This window comes from Arvicanthis niloticus, chromosome 13 (assembly GCF_011762505.2).
Source record: "Arvicanthis niloticus isolate mArvNil1 chromosome 13, mArvNil1.pat.X, whole genome shotgun sequence".
Lineage (NCBI taxonomy): Eukaryota > Metazoa > Chordata > Mammalia > Rodentia > Muridae > Arvicanthis > Arvicanthis niloticus.
The window spans coordinates 54,357,590-54,378,630 of NC_047670.1; the positions used below are offsets into that span (position 1 = coordinate 54,357,590).

The 21,041-nt window shown below is 51.1% G+C and overlaps 2 protein-coding genes and 1 long non-coding RNA gene across 15 annotated transcripts in view; 1 reads left to right on the forward strand and 2 right to left on the reverse strand.

The window, feature by feature from the left end:
- The window catches only part of Baiap2l2 (BAR/IMD domain containing adaptor protein 2 like 2), a 24,170-nt gene extending 20,489 nt beyond the window's left edge, over positions 1–3,681 (reverse strand). Inside the window, exons 1-4 of one of the 2 annotated variants that reach the window (XM_076911622.1) lie at positions 3,498–3,681; positions 2,694–2,769; positions 2,217–2,303; positions 1,580–1,641 (exon numbers count right to left, since the gene is read on the reverse strand). In XM_076911622.1, the coding sequence (XP_076767737.1) occupies positions 1,580–1,641; positions 2,217–2,303; positions 2,694–2,769; positions 3,498–3,548 (276 nt within the window). In that variant the 5' untranslated portion in view covers positions 3,549–3,681. The remainder of the gene's footprint in view (positions 1–1,579; positions 1,642–2,216; positions 2,304–2,693; positions 2,770–3,497) is intronic. The other variant, XM_034516798.3, reaches the window with a different exon arrangement.
- Positions 2,382–13,192, forward strand: LOC143434113 (uncharacterized). 2 transcript variants are annotated; one of them, XR_013103366.1, is made up of 3 exons: positions 2,382–2,495; positions 6,657–6,736; positions 13,062–13,192. It is a non-coding gene; the product is annotated as an uncharacterized LOC143434113 (long non-coding RNA). The 2 variants fall into 2 exon arrangements; XR_013103365.1 differs by lacking the exon at positions 2,382–2,495 and adding an exon at positions 3,811–3,982.
- Pla2g6 (phospholipase A2 group VI) overlaps positions 4,365–21,041 on the reverse strand; it is a 41,695-nt gene continuing 25,018 nt past the window's right edge. For all 11 annotated transcript variants that reach the window (XM_034516761.2, XM_034516759.2, XM_034516767.2 and 8 more), the window contains 7 exons: positions 18,291–18,454; positions 16,549–16,699; positions 7,499–7,635; positions 6,995–7,149; positions 5,720–5,887; positions 5,251–5,324; positions 4,365–5,063 (listed from right to left, as the gene is read on the reverse strand). In XM_034516761.2, the coding sequence (XP_034372652.1) occupies positions 4,919–5,063; positions 5,251–5,324; positions 5,720–5,887; positions 6,995–7,149; positions 7,499–7,635; positions 16,549–16,699; positions 18,291–18,454 (994 nt within the window). In that variant the 3' untranslated portion in view covers positions 4,365–4,918. The remainder of the gene's footprint in view (positions 5,064–5,250; positions 5,325–5,719; positions 5,888–6,994; positions 7,150–7,498; positions 7,636–16,548; positions 16,700–18,290; positions 18,455–21,041) is intronic.

Consider the following 21,041-nt stretch of genomic DNA (forward strand, 5'->3'; position numbering starts at 1 on the left):
CCTGCCCTCCATCCTACTTCCTACTGCTATGCCCTCTGGGAAGTTCTTCATCTATTTAGCAAGCCCTACTTTCTTCCGCACCCGGGGAATCCTTGCCTAGAGCCCCTATGGAACCTGGAGCCACAGAGTAAAGAGGACACACCCCAGCCTTTGCTGGTCCTAGATCGGAGAGGAGCAGGCACAGGCAAGTTAAGACTTCATTAGCCCAGCTCAGGAACCCAGAGCTTAACTTGCAAGAAAATGGTTCTTTAAGATAGGGTCTCATGTAGCCCAGGGTAGCCCCAAACTTGCTATGCAGCTGAGGATGACCTCAAATGTCTAGTCATTCTGCCTCTGCTTCCTCGGTGCTGGGATTCCAGACCTATGCCACCATGTGTATCTTATACAGCGCTGGGATTGAACCCAGGGTCTCCTGTGTGCTAGACAAGACCTTTCTACCAACAGAGCCACATCCCCAGCCCTAGTAAACAGCTTCAACTTATTGATTCTGTCCACCACCCCCCCCCCCCTCCGCCACAGAGAGTTCTACCAGGGAATGTAGTTATCTCCATTTTTCTTTTAGATAGGTAAACTGAGGTCCGGAGTCCAGGGGTTCCAAAGCTAGTGAGTGGTGGAGCCAGGCTCTGAACCTGAATAGTTTCCTGTCTTCAATCTCATGTGCTGGGAGCAGACAGAAGCGTCTGCTGGTGTCCAGGAGGAGGGAATGCTGGGGGAAGGGACACCTGTGCCAGACTGTGGGAGGAAGGGCTGGAAAGTCCTGGGCCATGAGAACAGCAGGATAGCATGACCACACCTGCAAAGGGCCAGCTGTTCAGGGGAGCAGGGCTGGGACTTGGGGTGTGGACAGAACTGCTGGCCGTGCCAGCTGAAGGCCTTTGATGAGACACCTGTATTTGCTCCTAACGCTAGTGAAGGTGTGGTCGATCTTAGAGTGGCATTCAGATCCCAGGGGCTGCAACTAGGGAGATGAAGAAGGAGCTGGGGTGGGAAGGGGCCTGGGCCCTGCTGGAATGGACCTTTGTCTCCTCCACTCATTGCCGGCAATGATGCCTTGACCCTGAGACTCAGCTTCTTGATAAAATGGGACAGAAAAGGTGGCAGCAGCTGGGCCTGTTGAGGCTGCATCAGGTCAACTTGGCTCCATGTTACCAAGGGCCAGTGGAGCCCCCAAACCCAGTGGGTTTGAGAGAGTGAGCTGGTGTGCCCCCTCCCTCTCATATCAGTGATGCTTATGCAGGTTTATATGTGTGTGTGCCTGGGGCCACGTGTACATGTGTGTGTACACACGGAGGTGAAAGCTACAGGGTGACAGCTGGTCTTTTTTCAAAAGTTCACTGATTCGCAAGGCTATCTGGCCAGCAAGCCAGCGATCCCCCGTCTCGTCTCCCCAGAGCTGAGATTATAGGCATGTGCCACCATGCTTGGACTTCTACATCGGGTACTGGGGATCTGACCTCAGGCCCTTGTGCTTCCAGAGCAAGCTCTTCACCACCTGATCTCATCTCCCAGCCTTTGGGCCTCTTTTCTTGAACTGCAGCCATCTGCTTGAGTGATTCTGGCCCTGGGGCCTGATACTCACCACCACCTCCAGGTCTGAGTTCAAGTGCCGCTGGGTGTCTGACATCTGAACCAAGATCTCCCCTGGAGGCAAGAGAGGTTGGTTGCCTTTAGTGTGGGGCACTTGTTCCACCTGCCTTCCTCCTGGCAGAAGCCAGCCAAGCTTCAGATATTCCTGGCTAGATTGGGGACCAAAGGCCAAGGATTTCCCATATGGCTCTCTGACTCAGGACTTGGCGACTCCGGTCTACAGGAAGGATTAAAGAAGAGCTGGGGTACAAACATGAGAGACGGGGCTCCCAGCACTGGCCACAGGCCTGTGTTGAGGTGAAGGCTTTAGGAAGGTACATGTACAGTAGGAAGTCCAGTAAACCCTAGAGTGGACCACACAGGCCCAAAGCCTGAGGAGACAATAAGAACACAGGGAAGCTGGGTGGGGGTGGCCCATGCCTCTAATCCCAGCACTTGGGAGGCAGAGGCTAGCAGATTTCTGAGTGTGAGGCCAGCCTGGTCTACACAGAGTTCCAGGACAGCCAGGACTACACAGAAACCCTGTCTGGAAAAACAGAATAACAAAAATAAAACAGCAAAGCCCAAGAGAAGGAAGGGCCTAGAGCTGGGACATTTGGCAGAGGCTTGGGGGGACAGAGTCACCTCACCCAGAATCTGTGATGTGGAGCTCTGTAGGGCCTGCTCCCCAATCTTCTGGATGGCACTGAAATACACCTCAGCCGCCTCGGACAGAGCTGCAGGAGAGGTCAAAGGTTAGTCCCAGTGCTCAATCTGCACTACCCTTGATTATGTGGAAGGGATTCTGAGATGTGATGGAGTGGGGAGAGGTGTCCCTGCGTGATGTCCAGTACTACCAGAGAGCTGCTGAAGAAAACCTTCCATGTGTCTCCTGTGGGAGGGCTACAAGCCTGTGTGCCCAGGAAAGTGTGAGTAGTGTGTTGTTGTAGAGTTAAGGGCAAGATACATAGTGAGGACAAGCTGCATGGAAAGGCATCTCTGCTCTAGGTGTGTGCAGGGCAAGGGCGGGTTGTGGGACTCAGGGCTGAGGGTGAGCCCCGCAGCTATTAAGGGTGCCGAGCTGTGGTTGCAGCCCCAGTGAGGGCTGAGAACCAGGGTAGACTCACCATGAAAGGCCCGGAGGTAGTTGTTGCCCAGGTACACCAGATTCTCCAGGGCGGGATTAAACTGCTCCATGATGCTCTGGACCCGAGGGTAAGGGATGCCGGCCATGGTGGTGAAAAGAAAGACAGATGAATGGAAGTACCTAGCCCTGTGAGGCCACCCTGACCCTTGGGGTTACCAGAATCCTGGCTGCTTCCTACAGACGCCTGAGAGGCATCTTCTAGGAGCCAATCCCTAGCCGGGTGTCTCTCATAGCCAGCTTATAACACACACTTGCCTCAGAGAAGTTTGAGCCCTCCTGACATGGTGCACCTCAGAGTTCTCTTGGTCTCACTGGTTGAATGATGCCCACCTATCTAATGCCTCTCCACTGGGCACAGCTCAGTGGTCTGTGTTCAGGCCTCATCAGGATACTTGTTGACATTACCCTACATCTCAAAAAGACCTCCCCCAGAGGTCCATCTTGTGGCTGGGTTACCACCCTGAGCCGTGGTCTCCTGGAGGGACACTCTGGGTAGTGGAAGTGACCCCCACACTTCCAACTGGGCCTTGACTTCAATCCCAGCCGCACCTCTTCTTCCCTTGGTGACCTTGAACAAGCTGTTTAACCTCTGCGGGCTCAGTGTCTTATCTATCCAACAGGCTGGCTACTTTCTACCTCACGGATGAGGGTGTGTGAATCGTGCATGGGGAAGGGTCTTGCATAACTCCCCAGCCCCACACCTACATGGTAACCCAGCCTGGGCTCTCTCTCTGTCCTGTAGCCGGCCTAGCTTCTACATGCTGGCCATGGCCCATGAGCTCACCTTATAGATGGCCATGGTGGACCTGTAGAACTGGTCCATTTCGGGGGCCATGGAAGGTGGTGCTGGCACTGAGGCAGGTGGTATAGCCTGGCTGGGAGTGCTCGGTGCCCAGTGCTCTGGACAGGCAGCAGGCAGCGAGGAGGAGGCTGTGGAGTAGGGCCTGCAGGTGCAGTGCAGTCTGGGAGGAGGTGGCTGCTTAATTATTCACCAGTAGTGTGGGGGGGGTGTCAATGTGATCTGGGGTGTAACCAGACCCCGCGGGGAAGGCATCCTGTGACGCAGGCAGGCTCCTGTGACCTGCCCTTCAATTATTTACCCTCTGGGCGTAGACTGGTGGGCAAGTGTGGATGAGCCACTTTCCCAGGTCGCCTCCTACTAAAGGGCCCATACCTGGGAGGCCCTGTCCTGTCCTCTGTCCTTTATGGTCCACCCTACAGGTCTGGAGCACACACCCTCCTGCCAGAGCAAGCCGAGGCACCCTGGAGGTAAACCCATATGGAGGACATGTCTGCTCTGACAGGCCTCATTTCTGCTTGGGACCTAACACCTTGAGGGGGACCCTGCCCACCTAGTCCATTGTCACCCCCTGTGTTGGGGATGGAACCCAGGACCTCATACATGCTGGGCAAGTATTTGACCACTGAGTTGTTGCTCCAAATGGCAGCAAGGATGACATGAACATGAGTCCCACAGACTTGGGGAGGAAGTGTGGCCTCTTCTCTCACTGCCCAGCTCTAGGTCTCCTTGGGCAGATGGGCCTGGCACTAACTCTACTTCTCTATTGGCCTGTTATATCAAGTCATGTCCACGGGAGCAGGGTTGGGGACACAACACATTCATACAATGGCACACACTGCACAGGTGAGCTTGAGTGTAAACCCATTTATTTCACAGTTGAGGTGGCCTTGAGCCCCTCCCCACTCTCCTTCCAGAGGAGAGCATGTGCACAGGGTTGACCTTTGGGAGCTAGGAGGGCCCCTAGGGGGTGGCTGCAGGGTGGAGAGGCTGGCAGGTGCGAGGGGCAAAGTCGAACAGCGCTGGATTTCATTAGCCTGGATTTCACCTGATGGGGTGGAACCCCATTTCTCTAGTCCCCGACAGGAAGTGGGAAGAAGGGGTGGGCAGCAGTGGCCAGGGAGGCTGGGAGGACCCTCTGGGCACACTGCCACCTTAGTGTTGATCTCTGATATGTGGGGTAGTTGACGGAGTCAGTTGTCCTTCATAGTCAGGGAAAGGGGCTGAGGGGGACTCTGGGCTTTCAGCCTACAGTGGTAAAGTGCAGATGGACCAGGAGAGGTGCCTGGTGGGGAACCTGTCTGTGCTCCGAGCCCTAGTCTCAGATGGACATGGAGCTGCCAGGCCCAGTGTGGCCCTCAGTGTGCCGGGCGGCCTGGCCCACTCCTGCCAGCAGGACCCCGAGCTCAGGGAGACAGCAGTAGCTGGACAAGCTTCTGAAACTCCTCCCGGTGCTCGTAGATGTAAACCTCGGTCTCCCAGAGGGCGTTGACCAGCACGGCGTCGCTGACCTCGTCCAGCATGATGTCTGACCCTAGCTGGGGGTTCAGTCTGTTGGGAGAAAGGAGGAGAGGGTCACCCAGAATGAGCCGCACCAGCCTGGATGTGAGCAGGAGTTTGGGCTGGCAGGCATGTGTCCATGAGTCTCACTGGGTCATGGTGGGGTACAGACCTCTGTCGGTGACATGTGGGTTGGTGGGTCTCACTTGGGTGGAGTCAGGCTAGGCCTGAACCTTACCTGAAGTACTGGATGTCGACCATCTCGCACCAGGCCCGCGCACGGTCCACAGCCCGCCCGTCTGGATCTGTGCACTGGCGGGAAGCAGTCTCAGTAAGGCCAGGCCACAGTGCCTTGCTACCTACCCTCTGGGCTCTGGGTTCTAGGCACTCATTAGCAGAGTGGCTCTACGTAAGTCACCTCTCTGGGCCCAGTGACTGGCCTAGCTGTGCAGAGTCCGCCCAGGGTCACTGAGAAGCAGTCAGTGCTGGGCAGAGGCCTCCCCTCCCTTGCTCTGCAAGACTTTGTCCATTTGCATTCCAGCCTTCCACATGGCTGCGTGCTGTGAAAAAGAGCCCTTGAAATCCGCACTGGGGTTTCACTGTGGGACCTGGTCAGCCTGGAGACGGAGACTGGACTGTCTCCCAGAGCTGGCTGACAGGGGTGGAGACCCCAAGGGAGGAGGCCCCCGGAAAGGATTCCAACTCACACAGTCCACCACCATCTTGCCCAGTTCTTTGGCTCCAAAAACAGTCTTGGCCAGTTCCCAAGGGTTGCTGGGACGAAAGACATCTACACAGGTTACAGGCACTTGAGGGGACTTTCCTGTCCCCAGAGAAACGACTATGGAGAGTTTCTTCACTTTGTTGCCCTGGCCCTGGGATGAGCAGGAAAGGGTGGTCAGAGGGGACTTCCCACAGGTAGGGATAGGAGTCAGAGAGAGGCCAAGGCTGGGTGCAGGGCTGTGCGGGGCAGAGAAAAGGCCTTGGAGCAGGGGCACACCCAGATTCCAATCCTGGCCAGGCCCTGCAGCTGCTCCCTGGGAGAACTGGGGTGGGCATCATCACAACCATTTCCTGAGACAGAGAGGGCCTGCTGCGCCACATGGCAGGGGCCAGGCGCTGAGGCTGAGCTGACTGGGGGTGGCCTTACACCAGCTCTGCGGCCAGTTTGCTGGGTGAGCTTGGTAGGCTTCCCTCCACTTGGAAACCCCAGCTCCTCACCCTTAAGAGGCTCCGAGACTGGACATGTCTGAGGCCACGTGGACACCTTCAGAATGCCCACCCTGCCTGCCAAGGATGCATCTCAGTTCTCCACGGCTGTACTGGGACTTCCAGGACTGTGGTAGCCAGCAGTGCGCCTGGCCAGATGCCTTCCAAGTACAGCACCCAATCCCCAGGGCACTAAGACAGGCACTGTCACTAGCTGAAGATTAGAAAGCTGAGGCAGGGTCAGATCACCCACTGTACTGTTCCACCTCCCCTGGCACACGGCCTTGTTTCCCTGCTCTGACAGCTTGGGTGAGGACCACTGCCTGTCCTTGGCTCACCACCTCACACCCAGAGGCCTCAGGATAGTTCGAAGCTCAAGAGTCCTTCTCCAGATCTCAACCCGCTCACAAGGCCCTCCTCTTCTTGTCTCTGCAGGTGCGCTCCCAGAACGGACACGCCCAGGAGTGTTGTGTGTGTGGAGTCTTTAAGTAGGATGTAAGCTCTGCAGGGCAAGGGTGAGTCCTGGCTGAGCAGCATCAGGTACACAGCCTGTACAGTGGCCCCTGCACTAAGGTGCTGACCACTGATCTCTGACTTCTCTGTACTCAGCATGCACAGGGCCTCAAAATTCTCCTAGCATACACTGCCCATCAGCTAGACCCCTCAGGAGATACGGTTGCCACTGCGTATTGAACGGGCAAGGGCGTGCATCAACGCTGTTCTCATCAGCAGTGTGTGGTCATGTCCAAACCGCAACCTGAGAAAGCGCTCACCTTACGGATCATGTCCTGATTGTACTCATGGATTTCAGTCATGGCATCCAGTGTGGGGTTGTTGGCCAGCAGTCCACCATCCAAGAAGCGTCCATTGGGCCGGAAATACGTTGGGGCTGCCCCACTGCTCCGGGCTGCCCGCCATACTAGCTGGTCTAGGGGTGGCGAAGAGGGTGGGTCAATGACATAAGATCTATTCTTTCAGATATCAGGGTAGGTATGGGAGTACAGGAAGAAGGAGAACTAGGAAGTCTCTAGAACCAGGACCCACAAGGCCTTGCTGCTGGGTCTTGCTATCCTGATGAAAGGTTGTGTGACACTGTGGACTTCCAGGGGCCTCTTGAACTCTCTGAGGCCTAACAGGCTCCGATGACACTTGTCCTTAGCCAACTAAGACCAGGGCAGTAATGTGGGTGGGGAGGGCATACAGTGCCTTGTTAGTGACTCTCCATCCCCCACAGCTTCAGTTAGCCCTTCCCACCAACACAAAGGCTCAGCTCTGACCTGCAGGCTGAGTTGGGGGCTTCAGGTTAATGTTTTGGTTGAAGCGGGGTTCCCGAACGGCCTCTGGAGCATCATAATTCCGGAATAGGTGGAGCTCTGCTGGCTGCCGGTCAGACAGTGTCCCTGTCAGCATCACCCTGTGGGAGAGCAAGGAAGGAGAGCTGGTCTAGCCACTCATCCTCTCGTCAGCAGGCTCATGCCCTAGGCCCATGTTCTAAATGGGCTCCTCCCCGGCTGACCTCGCACAGGCATCTCCGTAGACCTGGCAGCGCCATGAAGGCCGTTTGGCCAACTATGCCCTGTCTACTGACAGATATTTTCTTCTATCCTATAACCCCATTCTGGAACATCACCCCAGGAGGTTACCAGGGCAAGAGCCAGGCTGCACAGAGCCACCAATGGCAGCATCCTTTATTACAATAGATGACCGGGAACATCACTGCCCGTCAGCAAGGTAGCTGCTGTAAGGCTGTGGCACCTTACTCTGAGGGTGCTGTGTCACTGAAGAGAAACTGGGGGTCATGAGGGCCAAGAGGCAGGGTTTGTAAGGAAAAGTGAGGTTTGGGGCAGTGCCTTCAGGGTGCTGCATTATTTAAAAAGCAAACAACAGACATCACTAATCACCTAAGTGGAGACCAGCCCGAAAGGTCCCTGAGAGCAGTGGGCAGACCGCAGCTCCAGCACAGTGGGGCTGAGGTGGGTGGGGGTGTGCTTCCCACTGTGACCTTTGACACCTTTCTTTTCTGTCCTCTTTCTACCCTTTTAAGAGCCCATTAAAAAGTCATACCCCTTCCTCCAACCCCCCACAGAAGGCTTGGCAGTCTAGACAAGTCCTGTTCTTTCAGAGGACCTGAGTTCAATTTTCAGAACCCATAAGATGGCTCACAACCTTCTGTAACTCTAGTCCCAGAGAATCTGATGCCCTCTTCTGGTCTCTGCAGACACCAGGTATGTATGTATACACAGACATACGTACAGAAAAAAACACTCAAGCACGTAAAAGAACAACATAACGAAGGTTCCCCTAATCCTGTGACACAAAGAGCCTGGCCACAGACCCTTGAGAATTACCGCGTGTTCAGATTCTTGCACAGCCCTGGTACTGTGAGCAGCAGCTAGCCACCCTGTGTAGCTAGTTCTAACTGGAACAGTAGCCTAAAGCACACTGTCAGTGAATGATGAGAATCAAACCTGGGTTCTCCACTGGGTCATCCCCCAGACTTTTGTTTTTTTTGTTTTTTGTTTTTTTTTTCAAGACAGGGTTTCTCTGTATAGCCTTGGCTGTCCTGGAACTCGCTCTGTAGACCAGGCTGGCCTCGACCTCTGCCTCCCACCACTGCCCAGCCAGACCCTGGTTTTAATCTTCTGTTGTTGTTTTGTTTTTTGAGACAAGGTTTCTCTGTGTAGCCCTGGCTGTCCTGGAACTCACTCTGTAGAGCAGGCTGGCCTCGAACTCAGAGATCTGCCTGCCTCTGCCCCCAAAGGGTTGGGATTAAAGGCGTGTGCCACGATGCTTTTGAGCCATCTCAACAGCCCTCATCACTGACCTTGAGCTTTGATGATCATCAAGGTAAAAAATGCCATTCCTTCAGACTTAAAATTACATGAAGAACTCTACAGCACGCTGTTAGAATCTTAACAGCCTGTGAGAAGCTGAACAGATAGCTCAGTGGTTAGGGGCACCTCCAGCTTTTCCAGAGGACCCTTTTTGAGGTGACTCCTAATTGCCTGTCACTCTAGCACCTGGAACTCCATGACTCCTTCTGGCCTCTGAGAGCACTCATACACATGGGCACACACCCACATGCACAATGAAAACATAAATATTGTTTGAGAGCATGGGCCACCTGACGGGACAGAATATCCAACAAAGAGGAGGATCCAATGGGAGACTCTTCCCATACTGGGCTCCAAGGGTTACACTCCCAGAATAAAAACAGGCCAGACACAAGCACGCCCCTTTGTTTAAAAACTTGGCAGTGTCTGCAGAGAATAGAAGAGGACACAAGATTGCGGGGACTGCCATTATACAGGGCTGTGAGCAGCTGTGGGGGTTCTGGGGATCAAAACTGGATCTCCACAAGGCCAGGAAATGCTCTTAACTCCTGAGCCATCTTTCCAGGCCCAGCATGCACCTTCCTCGTCCCCGGAGGTCACAGGGAAAAGAGCCGTGGGACAGAACAAGAAAGGAAAAACCTCCCTGAAGATGTACAGCCCTACTGGCTGGCCCACCTGTGAGCCTCTAGATTCTGTCCACATCTGGAGAAAGTCCTGAAGTTCTCCTGACAACTATCTAGGGAAAGTGCTGGGGATGGAGGCACAGAGCCCTCTGCAGGAAGGGCTGCCTTCTGAGTTTCAAAGAATCTGATTTTCACAATAACAAGCAGAAGATGCAATTAACATATTAAAAGGGAGAGGCAATCAGGACAGTAGGGGGGTGGGGAGGGGGTGGGAAGTGCTCTGCCCCCCAGCAATGACTGCAGCCCAAGCCAAGGCTCAGGATATTTTCTAGGGGACAGGAGGTTATATGGAATGACCTCAAAGACCAAAGAGTGCTTTTTTGGGGGAAAATACAAGCAACTATATGTATACATACATGAATGTTTTTAAAAAAATCAACATACAGGTTAAATAATAAAGCAACAGAGAGAATTAGTGGACTGGAAAACAGGTAAGAAATTATGCAGACTGCAGTACAGAGATCAGATGGCAGAAAGCAGCCATAGTGATGTCCACCTTTAGTCCCAGGACTCGAGAAGCAGAGTCCAATGTGAGGCCAGCCTGGTCTACAGAGTGAGTTCCAGGACAGCCAGGGCTACACAGTGAAACCTTGTTTTAACAAAAAACAACAAAACAAAACAAAAACAGAGAGAGAGAGAGAGAGAGAGAGAGAGAGAGAGAGAGAAAAGAAAAACAAATGGTCTGGCCGGTCAGCTCAGGGGGTAAAGGCAAGCCCTGATGAACTGAGATCCGCCCTCAGAACCAATGTTGTGGAAGGAGACAAACCCTAGAAAGATTCTCTGATCTGTATGCGTTCTCTCCCTCTCAATAAAATACATATTAAAATTAAAAAAGGAAAATACAAGAGAAGTCAAAAGATCTAGAGGGTTAAATATGGGTTAATATGGGATTAACATAACGAACGGAGGAAACACACATGATGGTGTGTGTGTGGGGTGGGGTGAATTAGCAGAGACAAAAGTCAGAGATGACTCAGGATTCCAAAACCAAAGACAGACGCTGGCATCAGAAGAACCCACGTCTGCATGTGTCTGTCGCATTCTGACACCGAGCAGCAACAGCAAGCAGACAAGCAGAATCTAGACAGAGACCGGTTACGGATGGAGTTATGCTGTAACAACACACGTTACCAGGCAGTCCAACGGTATTACATGTTCCCAGAAAATCACCATGCTAGAATTTGATAACCAGAAAGATTAAGAGTGAAATAAGACTCTTTTTCAAATGAAGATGCAAAGCAAATTTACTTCTAAACAATTTTTCCTGGTGGGAGATTTACCATCAGCAGACCTCCCTAAAAAAAAGTCCAGAGACTGTCTGTCTTCTAGGCAGAAGAAATGGTCAGAGATGGAGGTCTGAGAGGACTTCCGTCTCAAACGGAATAGAATGCAAGCAAATGGTCTGTACACACAGGCACATATATACACACATGTGTATGCAAGGACACACAGGCACATGAATATGTATACAGACACATGTATACAGACACATGTACACATATACATGAAAACGCATGTACACACACATGCATACACAGGCATGTACACACATGCACACATACATACATATGTACACACACAGTGGTGGGCTGGACAGTCCACTCATGATGACGTATAAGAACTACTTCAAATTAGGGCTGGAGAGACAGGTCAGTGGTTATGAGCATTTGCTATTCTTGTAGAGGCCCTGACTGGTTCCCTGCACCCTATGTTGAGAGCTCACACTGCAGATCTCTGGCTCCAGGAGATGCAATTGCTCTAGCCGCAATGCATGCTGGGACTCCTGTGCACATGCTCACTCAGCGGCGCAGCAATGCATGTACTCAAATAACAAGAATGAATCTTCTTTACCAAAACCAAGCTGTCAGATCGTGCAAGCTGTTTAAACTGTTGGTAGCCTCAGACGGGCCACAGTGGGAGTCTTCAAGAGGATCGGCAAACATCAACCTCAGAGCTTCCAAAGTCAGAATTTTCCAGCATCTTTGTCACACCAGATAATTTCAAATGTTTAGAAATATTAGTCCTGTATTTTTTTGTTGTTTTTTTTTAAAGATGGCTTTAAAATACAGAGAAAATGGCCGAGTGTGTCATTCAGTCAGTAGAGTGCTTGTCTAGTGTGCACAAGGGTCTAGTTCAACCCCCTGCACCACCTCAAAACTTCGAAACCCTGCATGTAGGCCTGAAATCTCAGCACTGGGACAGGAAGGTCAGGGGTCAAAGTCATCCTTAGCTGTCTATCGAAGCCAGGGCCAGTCTGGGGTATATAAGATGATGCTCCAAGATAAAACAAACCAACCAACCCAGAAAACCAACGATAGGGGGCTGGATAGATGGCTCAGCAGTTAGGAGCACTGACTGCACTTCCAGAAGTCCTGAGTTCAATTCCCAGCAACCACACGGTGGCTCACAACCATCTGTAATGGGATCCAATGCCCTCTTCTGGTGTGTCTGAAGAGAGTAACAGTATACTCACATAAAATAAATAAATAAATCTTAAAAAACAAAACAAAACAAAACAAAACAATGATAAGCGGGGTTATTATGAGGTGTTAGATGTCGCCTGTGCTCTGCAGCGCAATGCTCCTAGTCAGGCTGGGCTCTTAGGCTCAGCAAGCACTAAACACACATGGAAAAGAGTACGTAAGTTTTGGAGAACTGGGGGAGACTCAAACTCTAAACTCAAGTTTTCAAACTATGGGGGAATATGAAGCCAAAAAACAGCAAAAGGAAGGAAGGAAGGAAGGAAGGAAGGAAGGAAGGAAGGAAGGAAGGAAGGAAGGAAGGAAGGGGCTGAAGTGACTGATGCCATCAGACACTGAGACAGCAGAGGTTAAGCATGAGATCTGCAGGTCAAAGCGACTAATTAAACCAGGCTTACAGGGTAATTTAAATGAATTTATTACTGTGCACCAAAAACCTACCAGTGGGGCTGGTGAGTCAACGCTCACCCTACAAGCCTGGCAACCTGAGTTCCATCCCTGGGACTCACAGAGGTGGGAGAGAAATGACTGTGTAGAGCTGACCTCTGACCTCACTGAGTATGCCACAGCATGTGCCCACTTCAACCCCCACCCCCGTCATAATAAATAACCAAATAAATGTAAAGATGACTGCTCCAGGTAAGAACTTCTTCCGGGGCGCCGTGGTGATCTGAATGAATGTGGCCTCTGTAGGCTCAGATATTTAAATCTTTGGTGCCCAGTTGGTGGACGTTTTAGAAAGGATTAGGAGGTAGTCTTGTTGGAGGAGGTGTGTCAGTGGGGGTAAGCTCTGAGGTTCTAAAGGCCATGCCCAGTCTCATCCCTCCCTCTTTTTGCCTATAGATCAAGATGGCAGCTCTCAGCGACTGCTCCAGCACCACGCCAGCCACCGTGCTTCCTGGTCATGGACTACAGCCTCTTGGACTTGACAAGCCCCAATTAAATGCTTTCTTTTATAAGCTGCCTTGTCATTGTCTCCTCACCACAGGTGAGAAACTAAGACAACAGGTAAAGGTTCTCTTCCAGCCTGTGGACTGGCTGCTCCCTCCACTGTCTTCTCTGATGTACAGAAACTGTTTTCATGCAGTCCCACCTGCTGACACTTGGGGCTGTTTCCTGTACTGCTCTTCTATTCAGGAAGTTCTTACCCATCCTAGTATCTTGAAGGGTATCCTCTGTGTTTTCTCCCAGAAGATTCAGTATTTCAAGTTTTAAGTTAAGGTATTTGGTCCACCTTGGATATTTTACAAGTTAAAAGAATCGGGCTGGGGAGATGGCTCAGCAGTTAAGAGCACTGACTGCTCTTCCTAGAGGTCCTGAGTTCAATTCCCAGCAACCACATGGTGGCTTACAACTGTCTGTAATGGGATCTAATGCCCTCTTCTGGTGTGTCTGAAGACAGCGACGGGGTACTCACATACATAAAATAAATAAATCATTAAAAAAAAAAGATAAGAATATTGAATATTTCATAAGAATAAAATTTATAAAAGAATATTTTATAAGAATAAAATTCCACCTTGCAGGTGGATATTCAATTTTCCCAGTACTATTCGTTAACAGGCTATTTTTTTCCCAATGTATGTTTTGCCACCTTTGTCAAAAACTAAATAGCGTGCTGTTTGTTTCTGGATCCTCTATTCTGCTCCGCTGCCCCCACCCCCACCCTGCTCCCAGCACACCGGGCTTGCTTTGTCACTGTGGCTCTACAGTACGATTTCAGGCACCGTCCAGCCTCCAGCAGGGTCCTCATTCTCTACAGCCACTGTGGCCATCCGTGTCTTCCCTGACTCCATACACATTCTCCTACTGTCTTTCCTAAACCTGTTGAATATGATCCTGGAATTTGGAGAGGTCTTGTATGAAGTTGGTAAGTTTGGTGGTTTGGACATTTTCACGAATGAGTTCTCCCACTCCAAGAGTATGGAGTGTCTTTCTCCCGCCCTGTATCTTCTGTGCTCTCCCTTTTTCAGTAGCTTGAAATTTTCATTGTAAGCATCTTTCTCTACTTTGATTAGATATATTCCTAAATACTTGACTTTTTTTGGAGTTATTCTGGATGAAATATTTCTCCTAATTGCTTTTTCTGAGATCACATTGTTTGTATAAACAAAGGCTACTATTTTTTAATTGATTTTGTGCCTTGCAACTTTACTGTGTTTATTGGGTCCAAGGGTTCTCTTTCCAGTAGACTCAGTGGGATCTTTTAAGTAAAAAACTGTGTTGTCTGTAAATAGGGATAGCGTGGCTTCTTCCTTTCCTATTGTTTTCCCTTTTAAATCTTTCTCTTGTCTAGTTGCTGTAGGAGAGGGGACAGGAGAGGGGACATCCTTCTCTTGCTCTTGAGTTTAGAGAAAGACGAAAGGTGGCCTCGTTACAGATAAACACACTAGACTTGGGAAAGAAACAGCTGTGTCCAACAGAGCAACTTAGCAGACCCTCAGAAGGAAAAGAAATACCAAAAATCCAGAAGGACAGAATACCACCAAACAAACTTACTACAGGAAACAGCAAAACTCCTTTCTATAGTAACCTTAAATGTAAGCAGCCCCAAAACATCACTGAAATCATACAGACTGGATCAAAAACCAAGATCCAGCCAGGTGTGGTGGTACACGCCTTTAATCCCAGCACTTGGGAGGCAGGGGTAGTCAGATCTCTGTGTTTGGGGCCAACTTGATCTACAGAGTGAATTCTAGGACTGCCCTGCCTCAAGAAACAAACAAACAAACAACAAACAAAACAAAACCAAAACAAGAACCAACTATATGCTGTCGCCAAGAAACCAACTTAGCCAGTAAAAATACTCCAAAACTTAATATCAAAGGATGGGAAACAAACTGCCAAGAAAACGGACATGTAAATCAGCAGAGGTGGTTATCCTTCTATCAGCAAAGGAAACCAGACCAGAACTAATTAGCAGTGACAGGAAGAGACACTATATATTAATAAGAGGAAGAGTTCATCACGAAGACACGATTGTTAGTACTTATGGGTCAAATATTAGAGCCCCCAGCTGGATAAAACAAATGCTAAAAGACATAAGAAGAGCACATAGGTCCTGAGACAATAATAGTGGAGACTTCAATGTTCCACTCTCATATTTATGATAGGTCTTCTAAACTTAAAAGAGATTATAACGTGTCTTCAGGGCACTGTGGACCTGGTCCAGCAGAGATGCCTGTTTCTGGCCATAGCATAGAGTAGACCACGCTGTATCAAGCTAGGCCAGCTATTGGCTGGAGCCTGACCAAGCATATGCACCCTCCTACCCTGTGCATAGGAGGGCTATGTGCTCGAGGCTTGATTAACTGAATGAGCCAGAAATTACATACAAGTGCAAGGGGCTAAGCCTAAGAATCAGCACATGGTGGAAATCTGAACCTTGGTTCTCTTTTTGTTGTTGTTGTTTTTTGTTTGTTTGGTTTTTTTTTTTTTGTTTTTTTGTTTTTTTGAGACAGGGTTTCTCTGTGTAGTCCTGGCTGTCCTGGAACTCACTCTGTAGACCAGGCTGGCCTCGAACTCAGAAATCCGCCTGCCTCTGCCTCCCAAGTGCTGGGATTAACGGCGTGCGCCTGGTCTACAGAGTGAGTTCCAGGACAGCCAGGACTACACAGAGAAACCCTGTTTTGAAAAACCAAAAAAAAAAAAAAAAAAAAAAAACAAAAAAAAAAAAAAACAAAAAAACAAAAAAACAAAACCAAAAAAAAAACAAAAACAAAACAAAACAAAACAAAACAAACAAACAAACAAAAAAAAAACCGAGAGAGAGAGAGAGAGAGAGAGAGAGAGAGAGAGAGAGAAGAAAGGAAAGGGGTTTTGCTGTTTCCTGTAAGTTTGTTTGTTAGTGGTCTGTCTTGCTCTATCCTGCAGCCTCAGTGGTTCTGAGCATATAACCAAGGTCCCCTCCTCTGAGTTACACCCCCTTTCTAGCCCCATCTGGAAACTGAACACTCTGCTTTACCCTGGACAACTCTCTTGGGTACTGGCCTCCCATTCTTCTTGCTCATGTGACTTTCCTTTACCCTAATGGTGTCCATGCTACAAGTCTGTAAACCACCATGACAATACCCCATGAAAAGCAAGAGTTCTGTAGGCCTGCCAAAGCCACCCAGCTGGCTTGGAGAAAGGAGGTCCCACTTTCTCTGGGAAGCTCTAGGCTCCAGCTCTCCCAGCCCCCGCCTCCCCATGCATGTAGACAGTCTCCAGCCCCACCTCCCATGCATGTAGACGGTCTCCCCATGCTCTCAGGAGGAGTTCCTCATCTAGGTGGGAAGAGGTGCTGTCCTGCTCCCCAGATTTTGGTGGAGCAGGAAGGAGTGTGGCTTACTTGGGTTTTTTGACATCTGTCATCTTGGTGTGCTCCCCAAACTCCCGCTTCAGGAACTCCTCCAGGGGCCCAGACTCATAGGGCCGTGAACCCCGAAACACCTCGTCCTTCATACGGAAGTACACACCACGCATATAGGCCATGGATTTACCTAGGAGGAAGAGATGAGGAGATGGAGACCCCCCAGGATGATGTGCAGGCCCCTAGGTACAACATGCTAAGTACCTACAAGCTTTAGAAAGCATAGGCAAGCACTCACAGGAGGTGGTGGAGGAAGGGTACATCTGCCAAAGGGATAATGGAAGGGCTTCCAGGCCCTTCTACGAAGCCTGTCCATGCAGGCAGAAAGCCCCTTTTCAAGATTCTCTACCTAATTTTGTATTACTAAAAAGGGCCTTGAAGATATAAAACTGTAAAAAAGCTGGTCCCAGCTCCCTATCATCATAAAAGAAAAACAGCACTGCCCTCCAAGCCTACAAGCCAGACATGCCCTGGGGAAGGAGATGCCCAGCCATACTGTAAGCTCCTTAGGGCTTGAGTGTGCAAGCAGAGGGATCTGCTGAAGCAAGACATGTGCCTGTGTGAGGTTGAGCTGGGCAGTTTCTCCCTCTCCTGCCACAGCTCTTCCAATCTGAAGATGGGCAGGGACCTCTGGCTACTCTGTAGGAAGCAGACCCCAGACCCTGTGGGCAGAGAAGGTCCTGAGAGAATTCTCTCACAGGAGGCTGGAAGGGACTGAGGGCCTCTGATATCAGGGGAGAGCGGGGCCAACTTCCTCAAGGCCAGCCCTGGCTCTAGTCTGATGTTCAGCGTGATTTTCTCTGGCCCTCAGAGTCCCGTGTGCTCACCCTACACAACTAGGGTGACAATTGTCACACAAATGAACTATCTGACAATCAACCACCAATGATGACCAACTCCCCTGCAGCTTTCAATATGGTAGAAGACTCTTTCAGAGCCCCACAGGAAATGGCTCCTGACAGCTCCCTGGGCTGGCTGTGCACGTATTCCTGAAAGCCCCTAGACTGACCCCATGAGCTCATCCCAGGGCCCAGCAGAAGCCCAGATGCCTGTACACTATCTCACCAGGAGCTTTCTAAAGCTATGCCTCAGCTTTGCATCCTCAGACCCATGAGCTCTCATGGTGCCTGCACTGAGGGTGGAGGGAGGTGTCCTCCTCCGATGTCTCCAGGGCTCTGTGTCACCAGGATCCTGATTTCGGCAGATACTTTAGAAAACACAGAATCTGGCCTACAGGCAAGGGTGCCATTCGGGGAGGTAGAGACCAGGGACAAGGCCTACTGGGATGCACCTGAGCCCAAATCTAGGAATGTCCAATCAGCCAGCAATACACAGCTCATCCACTCCCCAGAGGAGACGCCAGGCCACCTGAATGGCCATGCTGGCCCTCTACAGCAACTTCAGTTAGCCAACAAGTGCTTGCACACCTGCAAAGCTACATGAAAGGAGGCAGCCTAGTGCCTGTGAGGTGACGGCCTGAGACCCCACGGGCTTGTCGGTGGCTCTGGCATCCCCTGACTGCCATTACCCCACCATGCCCACTCCATCCACCAGAGGCGTTTCTATTGGCAGCAGCCAGCAGGGCCTGTGGTACTGCTCAGGAGCTCGTGGAGGTGGATGAAGGCCACGGATAAACCCTCCTAAACTAGCTCTGTGCTCTGCCATGCGAGGGCAGTTGGCCAGCCCTGCCCATTCTACAATGCCCAAGAGGCTGTGCTCACTGTGCAAAATGGCCAGGGCCAGGATGCCCCCTGTGCTGGTTCCGGCCACCCAGTCGAAGAGGTCCTTGGTGGCCACACCCGAGGCCTTCTCGATGGCAATGAGAAGCTGAATGATGACCAGGCCTTTCACGCCGCCTCCATCCAGGCAGAGCAGGTGGTCGTGGCTGCAATGAGGACCGCAATGGGCCAAGAGAGTGTCATGATGGTTCTCTGGGCCTAAGTCCCCTGAGTGTGTACACAGCAGGCATACACGAACAAAGCAACAGAGCCTGGTCTACTAGCAGGCAAACTTCAGATGTGCAAAGGGACAGGAAGGATGGGGCAATGTAGAGACCAGGGTAGGGAATGGGGTAAGGAGGGGGTGGGGAGTGGGGTGAGGAGAGGGGTGGGGAGTGGGGTGAGGAGAGGGGTGGGGGTGGGGTGAGGAGAGGGTAGGGAGCAAGGCCAGAAGTGAGGTGAGGAGCAGGGTAGGGGCTCTATGACCACAGTAGGCCAGCAAGTCAGCTGCAGGCCTGACCCAAGGTCTGTTGGAAGTATATGGATAAGCGAAGGAAGGGCTGGTTTTCTCCAACAGGGTCAGGGACCACTCCTCAAGAAAGATCAGGGAAGGAAGTGGCAGGGAGGAAGGAAAGTCTGTGCCGAGACCTGGGGAAGGGTAGCTAGCATTAGCTCACTTCGTGGGTCTGAGCCCCTCTGAGGAGGCTACCTTCTGTTGTCCTTATCATCTTGGCAAGAGGTTCAGAAGTCAGGGGCAGGGTATAAAGTTACATGCTTGGCTTCTGAGTCATACACTCTAGGGGACTTGTCCAACCTCTATGGATGCAATCAGAAACAGAGTTAAAGCATGGGATAGGCGGTGATTCTGTTGTTGTTATAATACATCACATGGTTCTTGTGTATGACCTGTGCAGATGATAATGTCATGACTCAATGTTAAAAGTTTGTACATTCCTGTTAGAACCTACCCAGTCCAGCCTAGTCCTGAAGATGGCAGAAAATGTGAGGTGCCAGGCCTGTATGGCCGTGCCCTGGAAATACTTGTAGTCTATGCTCAACCCTCCCTTTTAAGCTCACCCCCCCACATATACAATTTTATGATTTTGTTATTTTTTTGGTTTTGTGAGAGGATCCTCCGTCCCTAGTCACCAGAGTGCTGAGGTTTTTACAGGTCACTGCCAAATGTGACCACTGGCTTTAACTGTCAGCTTGACATACCTGAGAATCACCTGAGAAGAGTCTCCATGTGAGGCTATCTACACTGGGTTAGCTGCTCAGATCTGTAGGGGAGGAAGAACCCAGCCCTCTGTGGGCAGCACCATTCCCTAGGTGGGGAAGGAGTCCCAAACTCTATAAAAGTGAAGAAATCAAGCTGAGCACATGTGAGCATGCGTACACTGATTTCTCTGGGCTCCTGAATGTGGCTGTGATGTGACTAGTTGTTTGAAATTCCTGCCCCAACTCCTCACAGTGATGGGTTGTGACCTAGAACTGTAAGATGAAACTAACTTCCTTCCCTAAGCCGTCTTGTCTGCTATTTCACTTCAGCAGCATCAATAAGACTAGGATATCCACCTGGTGTGTCAGCAGGATGAGCTGCAGCAGCTGCCTCAGCCCCAAACTCCCCTGCCTGCTGCCCTCTGAGGCAAGCATTCGCTCATGTTCCTCCTCTGGACAAAAAGCTCCATAAAACAGGGCAGCTCGGCTCTGCGTGGCACTGAATGCCCAACAGGTGTGAGGGGGAGGGCCAGTGAAGGAGTCTTGTAAACTAGACACATGGCCACATGAACTCGGAGAGCAGCAGGGGCAGCAGCACAGATGATGGACATCTGGACAACGCTGGCCAGAAAGGCTGAGGAAACAAGCGAGACACAGCTATGGGCCTGGCAAGGTTAGCCACAGGCTGAGGCTCACATTCCCCTGTGGGTCCTTCAAGGATCTCCTAACTCCTCACATGTCGGCCCAGCAGGCACACCCTGCCTACTGGAGAGTCCACCTTTTCCTCTCCCCTGGGGCACAGCTGCTCTGCCTGGGCCTCTATGGAGGGTTATGCACATGTACAAACATGAAATGGTGTATGGTTGCAGGAGGCACTGTGAAGCAAGAACCAGGATGTTGAAGGGGTAGGTGTGTCTCCAGGGCATAGGTAAGCAGTGACCATGGAAATAAGGGGGCTGTGGCCCCGGAGGCTGACACCAAGCAAAGCTGCGGTTGATGATGGGAGTGACTTCTCTTTGGGCCTGCAGTGAGTGCCCCTGAGAGGCCTGGGGGACCTTCATTCTAACTCACCCTGTGTTACCGCACCTCTGGGGGCTCAGACTGGGAAGCTGCTAAGTGGGAAGACTGTTCCTCCCGGGAAGGCCTCCAGCAAGAGGGGAACCAAGAGTGGACAACAGTGCATGCCAACAAAGGGAGGCCAGTCCTTGTCCTGGCCACCAGTGCACTGGGCAGCACTCGCTAGGATCTGCGTCTTAAGAGCAAGACTTGGAAGTGTTAAATGGTACTGGGGCCTAGGAATTAGGACCCCAGCAGGAATATCAATACCATGCTGGGCGTGGGTCCTGGCCCTCAGCACCAGAAGAGAGTTCTCTGCCAGTTCTGCTAACTCCAGTTCACAGCCCACCCGCACCTGCTATCTCCTGACTTCTGTTCATTTTCTTCCTGTAAGTTATAAACCATGTCCAAAGCAGAGACAGAACAAGGGGTTTGCTGAAACCATAATACAGATATACGGATATTGTGTGTGTGTGTGTG